The 17,896-nt window shown below is 37.4% G+C and overlaps 1 protein-coding gene across 1 annotated transcript in view; it reads right to left on the reverse strand.

Annotated features, from left to right (window-relative positions):
• The window catches only part of LOC139689339 (extracellular sulfatase SULF-1 homolog), a 289,901-nt gene that overhangs the window by 58,833 nt on the left and 213,172 nt on the right, over positions 1-17,896 (reverse strand). Inside the window, exons 10-16 of the mRNA XM_071586423.1 lie at positions 15,146-15,296; positions 14,160-14,335; positions 13,912-14,025; positions 7,779-7,835; positions 2,524-2,710; positions 2,297-2,430; positions 501-741 (exon numbers count right to left, since the gene is read on the reverse strand). Coding sequence (XP_071442524.1) covers positions 501-741; positions 2,297-2,430; positions 2,524-2,710; positions 7,779-7,835; positions 13,912-14,025; positions 14,160-14,335; positions 15,146-15,296 — 1,060 coding nt within the window. The remainder of the gene's footprint in view (positions 1-500; positions 742-2,296; positions 2,431-2,523; positions 2,711-7,778; positions 7,836-13,911; positions 14,026-14,159; positions 14,336-15,145; positions 15,297-17,896) is intronic.

Consider the following 17,896-nt stretch of genomic DNA (forward strand, 5'->3'; position numbering starts at 1 on the left):
AGCTGTGCAATGTGGGTGGCTTATTAAGAGATCTTGAGAGATAGCACTGCTGTACTCAGCTGAGAAATTCAATAAGCTTGCAAATACCTATAAATGTGTAGTTGACAATAATTATAACATTTAAATAATATTTCAATAAACAATTCCAGATGCATTGTTTGAAACAATGAAATTTTGCCATACGAAACATAATTCATATGCCCACGTAAATGCTTCACATGTTGCAGATGCAACACATGTCAGTGAAATAAATGGCTAATTCTTTTAATGAGATTTCGAGCTCTCCATACATCCTCAAATGCCACTTGAGGGATCTCCTGTATAACCTTAAGTAACTTTTGAAAGTGGCACCAAAGAAGGATGACAGTAAAAGAAAGCATGCACCAACAAGGATACACTTCTTGAGAAAATGGATGCAGAGCCATGCCCACAGCTGAATAACTCCTCATTACTTTCTGTGAGTCTAGAATGAAGGCAGGCTAGTAAATAGTCAAAGTTACCCTTCCCGTGTGGGCCCTGAGAAAGGCATTCTGCTTCCTACGCTCGGCTGGGCTGAGGAGTGCTTCGAATGCGAGGGAGGAGGGCGGGTGCGGCTGCGAGTAGAAGGGTTGGTGGTGGGGTGGGATGTGGTAAGCACCATGCTCCGAGCAGCTGCACCTCCGCCTGCCCTTCCCCCTCCCCTTACTCCCGTGCACGGGGGGCAGAGGGGATCCTTGTCCCTTGCATTTGTGTTTGCGCCACCTGAATAAGCACCGAGGGTTAGGACTAAGGAGGGACCCAGTCACACACATTTGGGTCAGGCATGCGGTCATGTAATTGCGCAACATAAACAAATGCAATCAAACACCCACAGATGACTTGAAAATGTGCACACGCTGGAAAACATTACTTCAATTGGCTACATTTAAAGACCTTTCTAATGCGCCACCATCATCAGCCATAACAACAGACGTGAAAATTCTTGCAATTTTCCACCTAATAAAAATTTATTTTCAACTAGTTTTGATGAATTACATCATTTCACTAAAAAATGATGTAGTACATCGAAACTAGGCGAAAATAAATCATTAATGAGTGGAAAATTGAAAGAATTCTCATCTCTGTTATTATGGAATGGTTCCATCACATCACACTTGACTCTGTAATTTATACCATCGGCAATGGAGCTGGCAACATAGAAACATATTAATTCAAAAGATTCTTTGGTGGAGGGCTGCTTAACCTGAATGGGGAACAGCAATTTCAACCCTAAGACACACACACCTGCCAAATTGACCTTCAGGTTGATTACTGTGTTTATGGTTTATTTATGTGTGTTAATATTCTGATTCTGTGAAATAGCTCCCCAATGCTCCTTGCCAAAGAATCGGAATAATATTTGCATGTACATATATATTTCCGATTCCAATTGTTTGGGCAGGAGATGGCATTAAGGAGTTGTTTCACTGAATAGGGGCAATTGGTCGCATAAACCCCCCCACAGACCATAAGTGTAGATTATTGTGTAAAGTTTCCTCAAAAGCTCAAGAGTTTACAGCATCAACCCAGCAAGTCAAAAGATCTACGGTTCAAGTCCCAGTCAAGGAAATATTTTTGAACTCGTGATCTGCTTGATTCCACCTTCCCAACCTTCTTTATGTATGTCCTTTACAAGTGTTCCTATGTTTCCATACATCTATTTCCATGTCAATGTGTTATATTACTTTAATATACTAAATACTTAAAGAAAGCAAGGCCGTGACAAGAAAGTAATAATTAATAGGATCAAGTCAAGTGGAATCAACAATTAGCACTGCTCTGGCAATAATAAGAATGCCTAACTTCCTTTTGGGAGGGGTAGTTGCTATTATGAAAAAAATGACAATATATGCCATGAAATTCATGAAAATGTTTAATGAATCATTATCAATAGTTTTCCAGTGGATGGATGTCCTTACACCTATGATGAAATATATCCAAAGTAAAGAATATACTAACCTGAAATTAATTAGAATTGGCTAATAAATGAATATAAGCCAACCAACAGTGCTCAAGTCAACAAGAACTCATCGTAGAGAGTGATTTGTTCAGGACTGTGGAATCTTGTTACATTGAGATTCCATTGCATGCACCTCAACAACATAATTGAAAAAATGCTGATCTAATAGAAAATTCATCGTAAGTTATAAAATAAAAAAAACAAATATCATTAAGGGCAATTGAGAAGATTTCTTCATGCATGAAAGGCTCTTGCATGAATAACTCTTAAATCTGTGATGACATAAGTGATAGCAACTGCTGTTGGAGACGATATTACCTGCCGCCCTCTGGAACACACTCCCACCGCTGTCCCGGCTTGCACGGTGCCCTGTATTCCGGCCTCTGGCACTCTGCTGCCAGCCGCTCCATCTTCCCCCCTGTCCCCCCAATGATCCGATTGTCCTCCTCCTCCTCCTCCCCACCCCCCTCCTCCCCACTCAGCCCCACCCTCCCCCCTTCCTCCATCGCCCCCTCCTCCTCATCCTCCTCCTCCTCTTCCTCCCCCTCTCCTTCGTTGCCTTCATCCTCCTCCCCCTCCTCCTTGTCCTCGTCCTCGGTCGACGCACTCGGGTCCCCCTCTGCAGTGGCAGGGGCAGGGGGGAGGTTGATGGGGGCGGGAGTCCCTTTGGTGCGCCCAATGTGGTTGTTCTCCCGTCGGTGCTCTGGGTCCACGCTCTCCCTGCGGCCACTACTGTGGTAATGAGGGCCAAAAGGGGTAGGGGGGAGTGAGTGCCAAATGATGGCCCTTCGGCATGCCTGCAGCTCTCATTGACTGGCTCACTTCAGCCCAGACCAGGGCACGCCAATATTTCCAAAAACGATTGAGCAAGATCAATTGGACTCGCTCTAGTCTCAAAGCACATCAAATATTGCACAGGCTACCTCGATTGTGAAACAAACGATAAGGAAAAATTCAACATCTTTCCACACCAAGAACTCCTTTTCAGTAAAATCTCAACTCATTCCACTATTCAATAGAATTGAGCACTTTCGAGGGCGGTTTAATAAGTACCCGTGTTTGACGACATGGGGCGCTCCCGAGTGAAGTTTATGTTATCATCGTGGGCTGCCATCTATCAAACGATGGTGAAACAAATCTCAGATTGAGTTAAAGGTTAGTTTGGATTTGGCAGCCATTCGAGTAAGACGTGTTTCGTGATTTTCGCTAAGATGGAAATAGAGCAGTATCGTTCGGTAATTCGCTTTTTGTTTTTTGATGGGAAGAAATGCGAGGAGATAAAAGCAAGGTTGGTTGCTGTTCATGGGGACACTTTGCCATCTATGACCACAGTTAGATACTGGTTCAACGAATTTAAACGTGGGCGAACATCTGTTTTTGATGAGGAGTGACCAGGACGCCCGGCAGGCGTGGTTACCGAGGAAATCATTCAAAAGGTCCACGCCATGATTCTCGCTGATCGACAAATGAAAGTGCACGAAGTAGCAGAGGCTGTGGGTGTGTCGACCAGATCGGCAATTAATATTTTACCTGATAAGTTGGCGATGAAAAAATTGACGGCACGATGGGTGCCACAATTGCTTACGGTGGACAACAAGCCGATCCGACTGTCAACTTCGAAGCAGTGTTTGCAGCAATTTAAATGAGATCCGAAGGTGTTTTTGCGTCGGGTTATCACTGTTGATGGAACTTGGATTCATCATTACACACCAGAAACTAACCAACAATCAAAAGAGTTGATTTCTCCCGGTGAATCTGCTCCAAAGAAGGCGAAGATGGTTTGATCGGCCAGAAAGGTCATGGTGACGGTTTTTTGGGATGCAAATGGCGTCATCCTCATGGATTTTTTAGAAAAAGGAAGAAAGATCACTGGGAAATACTACAGTGAGTTATTGGACCGCTTTGGCAAAATATTAAAGGAGACAAGGCCGCTTTTGGCGAAGAATAAGGTGCTGTTTCACCACGATAACGCACCAGCACATTCATCCGGAGTTGTCGCCGCCAAACTGCATGAACTACGTTATGAATTGCTGCCGCACCCCCCGTATTCACCCGATCTGGCTCCCTGTGACTTTATCTTATTCCCTAAATGAAGAAATGGCTCGCAGGAAAAAAATTTAGCTCAAACGTGGAAGTTATTGCCAAGACAGAGTTGTATTTTGGAGATTTCAACAAATCCTATTTTTTGGAGGGGTTAAAAAAATGGCCGGAATGTTGGGAGAAGTGTATCTTTTCAAAAGGGGACTGCGTTGAAAAATAAAAAAAATATTTTTGGAAAAATGGTTTCTTCATTTCTAACATGGGTACTTATTGAACAGCCATGGTAGTTATTGCCATGACTCCCTCAACGGCACAATTCTAAGCTATCTACACGCATCTCTGGAGCAAGCATTCTTCCTCATGCCTGTCTCACTAAGCGCCCAAGCCGAAGCTATTGATGGTCATTCTAAACACCTGAACAGATCCATGATGCAAATCCAGGGCAACCACCACACAACAATTCACCATCACACTGAAACACTTGAATCCCAAGTGGCTCCTTATTTTCCTAATACCCATCCCCATTTTTCCCAACAAACATGCAACACATTTTTCCTTGTAGATTCTTTGCTGAAACATTGTCAAAGTCACTCCTGCTACATTGTTGGTTTGTGCCAGGGCCACCTACCAAGACAATGACCTAAGCCAAACCATGGCTGCTCTAACAACTTAAAAGAATCTTGTCCTCATTGTGAATTCCTACTTTAAGCATGAAAACCCTGACCTTTCAAAATATTGAGCCTTTTTCCTAATTTTTTAAAGATTATTTGAACCCAAACTTTTCACCAATTACTCAATTTTGCTGACTGAGTGACAGCTTTGCTTAAGTGCAAATTCAAATGCACCCCAAGTAAACCATCAATGTAAATCACCAACTAGCCATGACATACATAGATGTAGCATATGAGTCCACCACAATGGCACTAAGTGAAATCTATCATATTTCACCTTATTTATCCAGCTGATACTTTAAATTTATGAAGTATTATATTATTTTAAGAAAACTTTTAATCAAACAAAATTTACAACCTATTTCCATTTTCATCCCAATATTAGATTCATTAAATGAAGAAATAGCTAGGTGAATTTCAGTACTCATAAATTCTAGACCTTAACAATAGTTTAACGAGGTAGCTACTGCTTTCCAAATAAATGTAAAGGTACTGCTAAATGCAAGGATGTAAATCATTATGAAATTTTTATGACAAACAACAATAAATCCATAGCATTAGCTAACATCTCCCATTTCATAATTTGAAAAATATGGATCAAATCTGAAGTTAATATGCTATAACATGTGGCCAAAGGCTTAAATTACAGGAGCATATATGCCTTCTTAAAAATACAATTGATAATATTATTTTGCAAAATTTCTAGGTACTCAATTGAACACTAACTTGTCATGGGACATTATTGTTGAGGTCCTTGCTGATAACTTAAGCTCCATATGTTAACTCTTATACCACCTCAGAAACTTAGTTAACATACACTTTCTACTAATCTTATATAATGGAGCATCCCTTAAACCAATCAAACTATTATTTTGGGACTCTTCATTGCCTACTTCTAAAATCTTTACACTGAAAAATATAGAATAAAAATTATGGCAATAATTCCTTATGATGCTCTTTCAAACCCCATATAAAAATAGTTACACATCCTCCCAAATCAATGTGAATATTTAGCATCAATTTTTTTTGGGCAACAAAATATCAACTTGTTCACGACTACTTCAGATCTTCATAAATATGAAACAAGAAGCATCTATACAGTCTTCTTTATCATTTCTTTAGGACTAATGGAGCAAAGCTGAATCCATGGTTAATTGGGTTTCAATACATAGAACCAACTTCCTCAAAATTTAAAACTATTGAATAAAATGATTAATTTAAAACAAAGGTAAAATTTTTTTCTGCAAGAAATGCACTATTATTCATTTAAAGGATATCTATTTGACACAAATTAAAATATTTATGCTAAACCATTACACAAATATTATACATATATTGTATTCATCATTATTGCATAATGAAATATTATATTTTGTAACACATCTCATATCTTCCTGGTTATTTCTAGAGAAGGAATATCAATTTTGACATGACTTTTTTCTAGTTGTAATATCATTATTTTTGAAAATGTACTGAAAAATTGTAATGTTTGGTGATTCTTATTACTCATGTATTAAACACAAAATATGAACATTTATTTGACTCTAGATATTCATATTTTACATAGATATATCTGCTTATAATTTAGATGTATCATTAATCTATAGTATATCTTTGGGTATCCCATCTTCCCTGAGCAAATAAATTATTATTACTATTTCTACTCCTTCTTCTTATGGTCAATATTTGCCAACTAAGACTACCTGTAAATGATTGCCAATTGCTGTTGTCACTATTTCCATCCATGGGATAAATACTTGAAAAAGGAGTTATCAGACATTACTCTTGATCAACTCCAAAGAGAGTTCTCTGTCAATCTCTCTGCATATAAGGACAAAACCCAACAGCTGTCATTCACATTGTCTAAAAATGTATTGAAAATAACCAACCTGTTACATCAATAGGCCTTTGACTCAATAAGCAGAATTGATCATGTTCACAATATATTTGTTAAAACTGTTTACAAGTCATAGTGCGATTAAGGAAATTCAAAACATTTCCACCATAGGCAAGGGCCAACCTGTTTACACAAACTAGGCAACATTTCAATTTTAATTGGGTTGAAGTTATGGGGCAATTCTTTGGCTGTCAAATCTATCCCTCTACAAAGCTCTCAGAATGATATGTAAGGTAGACTCTAAAAATCCCCACACTGTACACTGCCAATTTTTAACAATTTACAGCGTATATATTCATGTTATCATAAGTGATCTTAGAGAAAATATACATAATCTTTGAAAAAGTTCCACTGCATATAATTAAGAAACAGACATAAGATGAATGCATCAGTCCTTGGCTAAGACCTAAGACTGAAATACATGAGCACCACATTTTACATCATTCATCATATCATTCCTTACAAAATGATAGAAAAATAAATTATTTTAGTTTTATTATCACTCATTTTTCAACATAATCTTCTTTTCGCTAGATCCACTTTTCCCACTTTTTCTCCGACTTTTTTAAACCGTCCAAAAAATATGATTTAGGAAGGATCTCAAAATAGGCATCTGTGCTGACAATGACCACATCATTCAGCATGAACGATTTTCTGCCAAGCCATTTTTTAGTTTGAAAATTAAATTACGACACCGACGTCCAGATCTGGTGAAAATGGTGGCCATTTTATTGATTTGAACTTTAATTCCAGAATTTTTACCATCGGAAATGAGGATATTTTTTCTTAATTTCTTCGCTCCACTGATGCATCATACTCTCGATTTATCATTTGTCATTTTTCCAAGTAATTCATGCAGATAATTTTTGTAGATTGTGATGTAGATTCTCACCCCTCAACTCTTTTGAGAACTTTGATTTGTCAATCACTCAAAACTACATTACATATGTTGTCAATCAATTTGGAGGAAGTCACTTCCACTGGATGTCCATCAAACAATGTTCATCATTCATGGATGTACGACCTAACAAACTCTTTTGCCCAAGTGCAAACATGTGATGCCCATAACCTTAATTCAATCTGTTCAATTTTGACCAAGAAATAAATATCTATCTATGGTGACAGGATTTAAGTTATCATGGATGAAACAATTAATAGCAGTTTGTCACACCTTGCTCAGGTGAATACTAACCTTTCAATTAGGAAGGTATCAGGCCATTTTCCTAGTCTTTTACGACCATGTTTGGGGCTGAAAAATTTAAGATCATTATATTAATTCTTTCAAATAAGTGCATCAATCTATGCCCTTTATTTCATGAAATGACAAAAGTTTAAAAATTATTACATGTAATCAAAATGGCAGCTTCATAACATGCAGATAATGCTCTCATATAAGTCAGTAATATAATATGTAAACCATGAACCCATAAACCACAGTGATAACCCAAAGGTAGGTTTGATGAATGAGGGTACAGCTAACCTAGTACTAAGCCCAATAGTGTGTTAAATCCACAAATAATGAAATGGGGACCAGCTCCTTTCCCGTGGTTTCCCAGGAAGATCCGATATGCGAAACAACAACATAGATTGGGTGAACTAAGGGTGCTCAGAGGCATCCCAAGGAATCAAAACCTGGCCCTCTGGTTAGACCCACTGAATTATCATAATCCTCAAATAATTGGCAAAGCAATTCAAATAATTCCACCCACACAGAGAAGCAATATTGAAAACATACCTGTGTCAGTTTTTCAATGCTGATGCCATTTTTATCATTGTATTTTTTGATGAAAAAATAGAGGAAAAAAAGGCATTGAAAGTTAATGGATTGCAGTATTTTAATATAGACAATGCATCTGCAAGTCTGATAATAAATCTTTAGCAATCTCATGATTAATAAAATATTATAAAAAAATTCTAATATAATCTTTGATAAATCCAGTACTTTAGCAAGAAAGTATTTTTCAATTTTTTTTCTTAATTTTAAGACAAGGATTAACATTGTATCCGTATGTAATAATCTAACACTTATGATATTGTTTGATGGTGCAAACATTATATGTGATGAAATAATGAATTTTAAAATGAAAGCTCAGCCGGTAATTATTTCAGTAAACACCTTTCGTTCAAGTTATGAAAAAACCGATGGTGAAGTTTCAAGTGCTAGTTAATACTAATTGCAGGAGACAGCCTTGCAAGGGAAAACCTGCAGCAACAGGATAGCAGGACAAGGAAAAGATGGTGATGAGGTGGGGGACTACAGTTTAGGCATGAGGAATGACCACAGGGAGAGAGCAATTGAGTTCTGCAGGAGAAAGGGGTTAGTCATCACCAACTCTTGGTTTAGACACCACAAAAGACACAGGTATACATGGAAAATACCAGGTGACTCAGAAAGGTATCAGCTAGATTAATTCCTGATTAGACACAGGTTTAGGAGCAATGTGATAAATTTGCACAGCTTCCCAGGAGCCGATGCGGACTGTGACCACAATTTAGTTGTTACGAAATGTAGCGTACGTTTCAAAAAGATAAGGCAGGGGCGGCGGGTTAGAAAATGGAATGTAGACGCATTAAATGGTTTGAAAAGGAAGGAGTACAAACAAGCGGTGGAGGAAATCATGGAGTATGGCAAAGAGCTAAGTAATATCGAAAAAAAAAAATATATAAATATATATATATATCCTCGAAACATTTTTTATATTCGGTTTTCGGTATGTCCATCAGTGCTTCCTGCGATTTTTCCATTACTTCCTCTCGGCTGCTAAAACGCGTTCCCCGTAATGGTTTTTTAACTCGATTGAACAGAAAGAAGTCACAGTGAATACGGTGAATCAGGTGATCAGATGAATTCGGTGGCTGTTGGATGGTATTTGTTGCATTTTTCGTCAAAAAATTACGAATAATGATAGCACTGTACGACGGTGCGTTATCATGGTGCAAAATCCACGAGTTTTCTGCCCACATTTCTGGTCTCTTTCGGCGAATTGCTTCACGCAAACGTCTCATAACGCCCAAATAATACTCTTTGTTTACTGTCTGGCCTTCCGGCAAAAATTCATGATGCACTACACCGTTGTAATCCATGAAAACCGTCAGCATTGCCTTCTTTTTTGACTGAAAACCACGTGGTTTTTTTTGGTCTCGGCTCATTTGGTGAACGCCATTCACTTGCCTGATGTCTGGATTGCGTGTCGTACTCATAAACCCACGTCTCGTCTCCAGTAATGATCCTTTTGATGAATGTGGGATCGGATTCAGCCTCGCAAATCATGTCTTTTGCGACGTCAACACGGTCTCTTTTTTGCATGAAATTGAGGTCTTTTGGCACCAACTTTGCTGCTACACGACGGAAACCCAAATCATTAACCACAATGTCTTGGGCGGATCCATAGGCAATGTTCAAGTCCTCCGCTATTTCTCTGATGGTTAATTTGCGGTTATTGACCAACATTTCTTTTACTTTATCAATTTTTTCACCAACTTTCGATGTCGATGGTCTGCCACTGCGTTCATCATCTTCGATTGACTCACGACCACTTCTGAACCGCTCGTGCCACTGGTAAACGACCGTTTTTTTTAGAGAATCGTTGCCGAAACACTTTTCCAACATTTCCAACGTCCGTGCGCCACTAAATCCGTTTTTTACGCAAAATTTAATACAAGTTCGTTGTTGCAAATTTAAATCCATTTCTGCAATTGTAAAAAATCGCCAACACACACAGAGATAGATGTACTCTTGGCTACGTAACTTTTGCAAATGTCAAGTTATGACACTAAGATTTAAAGGGAATATCAACAACAGATGTACCAATTTAACAAAAAAAACAGAACTCAAATCGGAACGATGGGAGCGCCACACGGTGGTTATTCCGGGAACTTTTTGATCAAGGTAGTATGTATATATGTATGTATGTATGTATGTATGTATGTATGTATGTATGTATGTATATATGTATATATGTATGTATATATATATATATATATATATATATATATATATATATATATATATATATATATATATATGTATATATGTATGTATATGTATGTATATGTATATATATGTGTATATATATGTATATATATGTGTATATATATATATATACATATATATACATATACATACATATACATACATATACATATATGTATATATATATATATATATATATATATATATATATATATATATATATATATATATATATATATACATACATATATATATATGTATATATATAGAAAGGTAACAGCTAGATTGTATTCTGGTTAGACAAAAGTTTAAGCACAGTGCGATAAATTCCCACAGCTTCCGGGGAGCGGATGCGGACTCTGACCACAATTTAGTTGTTATGAAATGTAGCGTCTGCTTCAAAAAAATAAGGCAGGGGCGGCGGGTTAGAAAATAGACTGTTGAAGCAGTAAAAGGATTGAAAAGGATGGAATACTAACATGCTGTAGAGGAAATCATGGAGGATGGTAGAGAGCTAAGTACTATTGAAGAAAAATGGGAACGTATCAAGGAAGGGTTGTCTAAAGCCCCAAAAGGCACTGTTGTCCTTTTTGCGTTAACGGTTCCAATGTATATATGTATGCATGTATATGTATATATATACTAAATAAGGCCATGGGGTGGACAACATTCCCGCGGAACTTTTAACATGCTTAGGAAAATGTGGGAGGAAGAGGCTATATTGGCTGATCTGTAGTATTTATGAGGAAGGAATCTGGCCGGAAGACTTTGTGAGATCAGTTTTAGTTCCTATTCCGAAAAAGGTAAAGGCTACATCATGTGAGGACTACAGGACAATAAGTTGGATATCCCACGAAGCAAAAATTGTTCTTAGGATCATAAACAAAAGGTTAGAGAGTAGGGCAATGATTGCTTAGGGGATAATCAGTTTGGGTTTAGGAAGGGGAGAGGTACACGTGATGCCATTGCAGCAATGAGATTATTAATCGAGAGGAATATAGAACACAACCAGGAGGCATTTGCCTGTTTCATAGATTTCAAAAAAGTGTTTGATAGAGTGAATTGGGAAATACTAATGAGTACTCTGCAGAAAAAAGGAATAGATTGGAGGGAAAGGAGGCTAATCCGCAACCTGTACATGTCTCAGACTGCTCCGGTGCGAGTGGGGAACGAGGAGTCCGGTTAAGCAGTGTTAGGAAGAGGTGTAAGGCAGGGTTGCCCATTATCACCTTTGCTGTTCAACCTGTATGCAGAGGAAATGATCAAAGAGGCATGGGAAGAACTGGAGGTAGGAATGAAAGTGGGCGGGGAATTCGTAAAATCAGTTAGGTTTGCTGATGACCAAGCTTTAGTTTGTCAGTCAGCCAAGGGGTTGCAAGCATTGCTGAGTGAATTGGAAATTCAGTGCGACAGGTATGGGATGAGAATCAATATTAATAAAACAAAGGTTATGCGATTTTCTAGAAAGAAAAAGGCTAAGCTAAACATTAAAATAGGAAGGCAAAAACTAGAGCAGGTAGAACAGTTTATGTATCTCGGTAGTGTTTTGGACCAACACGGTCAAAGTAGTAGGGACATAAGGAGAAGAATTGCGCTAGGCAAAAAGGCTTTCACAAAGAGGAGGGAATTGATGACAGGGACTTTGAGCAAGGATGTTAAGAAAAGACTCGTAAAAACTTTGATATGGAGCGGAAACGTGGTCATTGAAGCAGGAGAATAGACGTAGATTGGAGGCTTTTGAAATGTGGGTGTGGAGAAGAATGGAGAAGGTGAAATGGACAGAGAAGAAAACAAATGAGGAAGTACTTGGTATGGTGGGCGAAGAGAGGGGTTTGTTGGGAGCAATCCTATGGAGGCAGGAAAAGTAGATGAAGGGGGTGCTGACCGGCAGTTGGAATTTGAAGACTGTGATAGAGGGTAGAATGTTGGGCAAAAGAGGAAAAAGAAGGAACAGGATAGGGATGTTGGACGGGATGCAGGGAGGAAGAAAGTACTCAGAGATGAAGAGGGACCTGATGTAGAGTAGGATGTTGTGTTTTGCTAGGGGCCACAAATTATTTAATTAGTAATTACGTCTATCCAAAAACCTACCTTAACCGGTAGATTACCTAATAATAATAATTATATATATATATATATATATATATATATATAGAAAACATATATATATATATATAAAAAACATATATATATATATATATATATACATTCAAACACGAAATCCCGCCAAACGGCGAACAAATACTCATATATACAGAAACATATATAAGGAAAAGGGATAGGAACACGTACAAAGGACGAACACAATAGAGGTGGGGAAGGCGGAATCGAACGGATCACTAGAGTAAAAATATCTCCTCAACCGGGACTCGAACACCGGATCTTTCCACTTGCCGGGCGGATGCTCTTAACCACTTGAGCTATCGAGGATATGTAATTTACCCTGAGATCCGTGGGTCTTATATGTCGCCAAGCGCCCCGATTCTTTAGCCAAGAGATGGCGTCAGGGGGCTGTTTCACCCACCAAAGGAGAAATAGACAATACACAAGAGGAAAGGTCAGTGGTTAGAATTCATACAACATCATACAGGAAAAGAACAGTGCGTTTCGTGGCACGCATAGCCAGAAGAAAGAGATGAGCCACATTGGCCAAATACACATTCAAACACGAAATCCCGCCAAACGGCGAACAAATACTCATATATACAGAAACATATATAAGGAAAAGGGATAGGAACACGTACAAAGGACGAACACAATAGAGGTGGGGAAGGCGGAATCGAACGGATCACTAGAGTAAAAATATTTGAGGAGTTGCCGTCTCCGTATGCGTCTCCCGGTTGAGGAGATATTTTTACTCTAGTGATCCGTTCGATTCCGCCTTCCCCACCTCTATTGTGTTCGTCCTTTGTACGTGTTCCTATCCCTTTTCCTTATATATGTTTCTGTATATATGAGTATATATATATATATATATATATATATATATATATATATATATATTAAACATATTATTATTACCTTATTATAAAACATATATATATATACATAAATATATATATATATATATATATAAAACATATATATAAATACATATACATAAATATATACATATATATATACATACATATATATACATAAATATATATACATACATGTATATATATACATGTATATCTTAAAGTTAGCTTTTGTATATATATATATATATATATATATATATATATATATATATATATATATATATATATATATATATATATATATATATATATATATATATATATATATATATATATATATATATATATATATATATATAAGCTAACTTTAAGAAAGAAAAAAGACATACTTTCTATGCAGAAGTTCAAGGAAAGATCTTCCATCCATGTGTGAAGGAGGTTCAACACCAGCTATATCCAAGAAAGTAGGAGCAATGTCTATGTTCAGCACCAAATCATCTATCCTGAAAGTTTCACAATGAGAAGAATCAGCTAACAATTAAAATTGATTTATATCGATTTCCAGATATAAATATTGATTGGACTTTTTTAATTTCCAGATATGAACATCAAGATTGGGATCAGAAAATGTACTCACACTGTTCCTGGTTCAATTCCAGGTCCTCTGATAAGAAAAGGAACTCTCACATCAAATTCAAATGGGAAAGATTTTCCCTTGACTAGACCAAACTGGCCAAGGTGATATCCATGGTCAGATGTGTAGACAATGTAAGTGTTATCCAATTCTCCCAAAGCTTTCAATTCCAGGTATAACTGAAAAATATAAAAAGAATATAAATAACAAGTCTAACCTACTCATTCATTTGAGAGTTATGTTACTATTCAAACACGTCATCCCCACATCCTTAGAGAAACACTTCCACACTAATCATACCCCTTTTCAACTGCGCCAATGTAGTAGATGAATTATCATTAAAACTTCAGTGTTTACTCAAATCATGCATGCATTACAGAATCATACAAAATTCAATTTTTGATTTAATCAATTGTAAATATTCTACTCCACAGACTCTTTTATGACCACCTTACTAAAGTTGAACAAAGGCAGTGAGTTCCAAGACACTGTGGTAGATGCCACAATGGTAACTCTTAAAAGATTGCTAACATGCATTTCAATGCAACAATTTCAGAGTGTAAAAATCATTCGCCTTGTCCAGGATTCCGGTCAAGGCGAATGATTTTTACACTCTGAAATTCTTGCGTTGGAAGTCAGTGAGGTTTCACTAACGTCCAGCTTGAGTGCCACTTTTTACTTTCCAAAAAGGAACAAACGGGCCAAGGCGAACGAGATGGTACTGGACACGCATCAGGCATCATTGTTGAAGGGAAGAACCAAGAGCAGGTGGCAAGGAATCTATTAGTGCAATAACTTATAAGTGGGTATTCCAAAAGTTTGTGAAATACCATTAATTTGTGATACTGGAGAAAGAGTGGGTTTTCTAGATGATTACTACTGCACACAATATAGGATAACGGATGAAAAAATCAACAAATTGAACAATGCAAATTATAAGAAGGGGTCATTCAACTAACAATACAACAGACACAACTTTAAGTACCCACCCTGTGGACTGCATCATCAACGCTTTGAAGAGTTTGCAGCCTCTTAGTCATCAGCATGTCAGTGAATCGCTTGTGAATAGGTTGCATTTTTCCAGTTGCCTGCAGAATCCACTGCTTGTCTGGATTAGGTGCATAGTCATAAGCTGGGGTACTATATGTAGAGAAGGCAAATGAGAGGGAGATGAAGAGATTTTAAGTGACTTCGTTGTCATAACGCAGAAAAAACATAGACAAATAAATTAATCAACAAAAATAACTCCAGCATTTTTGTGGTATTGTCTTTGTTGTCAGTACTATCAGCACTACCAAAAAAGGGTGCTAGTGAAGAATTAGTTTTTGAAAGTTCAGATGTACATTAATAATTATAAAACTCACCGAGACAAATCTTAATGCAAGACAGGAGAGACAGGAGGTAGTCAGCTTTAGAGGAAAAGAAGTAAGGAGAAGGGCTCGAGGGAAAGAGACAAAGAGGATATGAGATTATATTTCGGCATCCTTCTCTTGCAAGGAATTATTCAAAAATGACCACCCCAAATTTTCATTGGATTATGACCAAATAGGATATCTTTTTGTAGTTGATACTCCTAAACTTCCCCAATAATGAGCCATTTCAAGCAAAAGGCAATTTCTGGTAAAATTTATAAGAATATTCATAAGAATGAGCAATTAAATTAGACTTTAAGCACAGTTTTACTCCAGAAAGTCAGTTATCAGTGGATCAGTATCAGCCTTCTGCTGTGGATAGGGAATCTGGGATGGAAGGTGTACATTCCAAAATCACTATCATGATATCGCATGCAATAACATACATTGTGCAATGCTGAAAGTGGTTATGTGTGGAAAATGATTGTCTAAACTGGAAAAATTACAGCACCACAAAGTGAGGGTGTCAAAATTTTGAAGCTTCAGCAAAAACAAATGTTTCCAGAGAGTTTTCTAGCAAAAAAGATTTGGTGGTGTATTATAAAAAATAAACAAATAATGTTGGCTCACTTTGTTTTCTACAAATCAAATTTGCATTCCAGGTTCGTTCATTCCATGATTGAAGCAAAGATGAAGATAATTCCTGATCATTAACAATGCATATACAACCCTTGCCCACATTTTATTTCATCAAGCATTAAATGCAAATCTGTTTTTTACATTTAATCACATGGGAAAACTAGTTTCACTTCAAGAGGAAGATTCTGGAAACAACTATGCTCATTGTGCTAGATCCCACCACTCAGGCAATTTTTGTGAAACATGGAATATTGACAGCTGATATTCATTTATTTTTTTTAAGAATTTAATCGGAAACAGCCCAAAAAAAGAAAGAATTCCAATGCGAGAACTGGAAAGAATAAAAGGTAGACATTTTCCAGATAAATTCACAATTAGGGAAGAAAAAACACAATGCCAAATTATGTCTTGCATGCCTAAAAAGAGTCGCAAAAAACTATTTTCTCCTGCGCAATGAATGTGATGTACCACTATGTATCATGTTTAAAATTTATCACACTTAGCTAAATTATTAAATACAACTGAAATATGTACATGTACAAAGAATTATGACTGGAGTATATTCATTATACTTCAGTCAAAAACAAAAGAGGTGTAATAATTGAAGTTTGGGGTGATGGTTTAATTGCAATTTGTCTGAAACTGAATATTTCATACTTTCATAAAATATGACAATCATTTATTTAATGATACATAAGCGGGGGGACCCAAAAACAGGAACATTGTTATAGATTCTTTAGTTCTCAATATATTTACATTCAATTTTGTTCACCTTCAAAGTATTCCCCATTGACCACAATGCACTCCTCTAAACAATGCTTCCATTGTTTTAAACATTTCTGAAATTCATTTATCAGGATGTCCTTAAGGCCTTCTAGCAATTTTTGTTTTACCTCCTCCGCAGTGTCAAAACGCTTTCCTTTCAGGTCCCTTTTGAGTCTGGGGAACAAAACGAAGTCACAGGGAGCTAAATCCAGTGAGTAGGGGGGGGTGGACAATCAATGTCATGCCGTTTTTTGTCAAATACTGCATCATGAAGAGGGCGGTATGAGCCGGAGCATTGTCATGATGGAAGAACCAATCGCCTGTATGCCATAGATCTGCTCTTTGATTCCATATACTCTCCCTCAATCTCTTCAAAACCTCCAGGTAAAACTTCTGGTTGACAGTTTGACCCGGGGGAACAAACCCCAAGAGCACAATACCTCTGCAATTGAAGAAACAAATGAGCATTGTCTTAATTTTTGATTTCACTTGGCGAGCTTTTTTTGGACAAGGAGTCCCAGCTATCTTCCATTGGCTTGATTGCTGCTTCATTTCATATCTATAGCAGCACCATTCATCACCAGTAATCACCTTGGAAAAAAATCAGGGTCATCTTCGAGCTGATTTTGAAGCTCAAAACATGCCTGAACTCATGGCTCCCTTTGCTCGTTAATGAGATGACGAGGGACAAATTTGGCTGCAACCCTTTTCATATGCATCCATGACGATAGAATCGTCTGAATTGAACTCCATGACACTCCAGACATCTCACAGAGTTGATCAATGGTTCTGCGACAGTCTTCACAAATGAGGGCATTGATTTTGTTGACATTTTCGTCAGTTCTTGATGTTGAAGGGAGGCCTCAACAGGGTTGTTTTCAATTGGCATTTCACCATTTTTAAAGCGCGTAAACCACTCGTAGACTCTGGTTTTGCTTAGGGCAACTTCCCCATAAGCAGTCTTGAGCATTACAATAGTTTCCT

This window comes from Hetaerina americana, unplaced genomic scaffold (genome assembly GCF_022747635.1).
Source record: "Hetaerina americana unplaced genomic scaffold, ioHetAmer1.1.p SCAF_22, whole genome shotgun sequence".
In the NCBI taxonomy this organism is placed as follows: domain Eukaryota; kingdom Metazoa; phylum Arthropoda; class Insecta; order Odonata; family Calopterygidae; genus Hetaerina; species Hetaerina americana.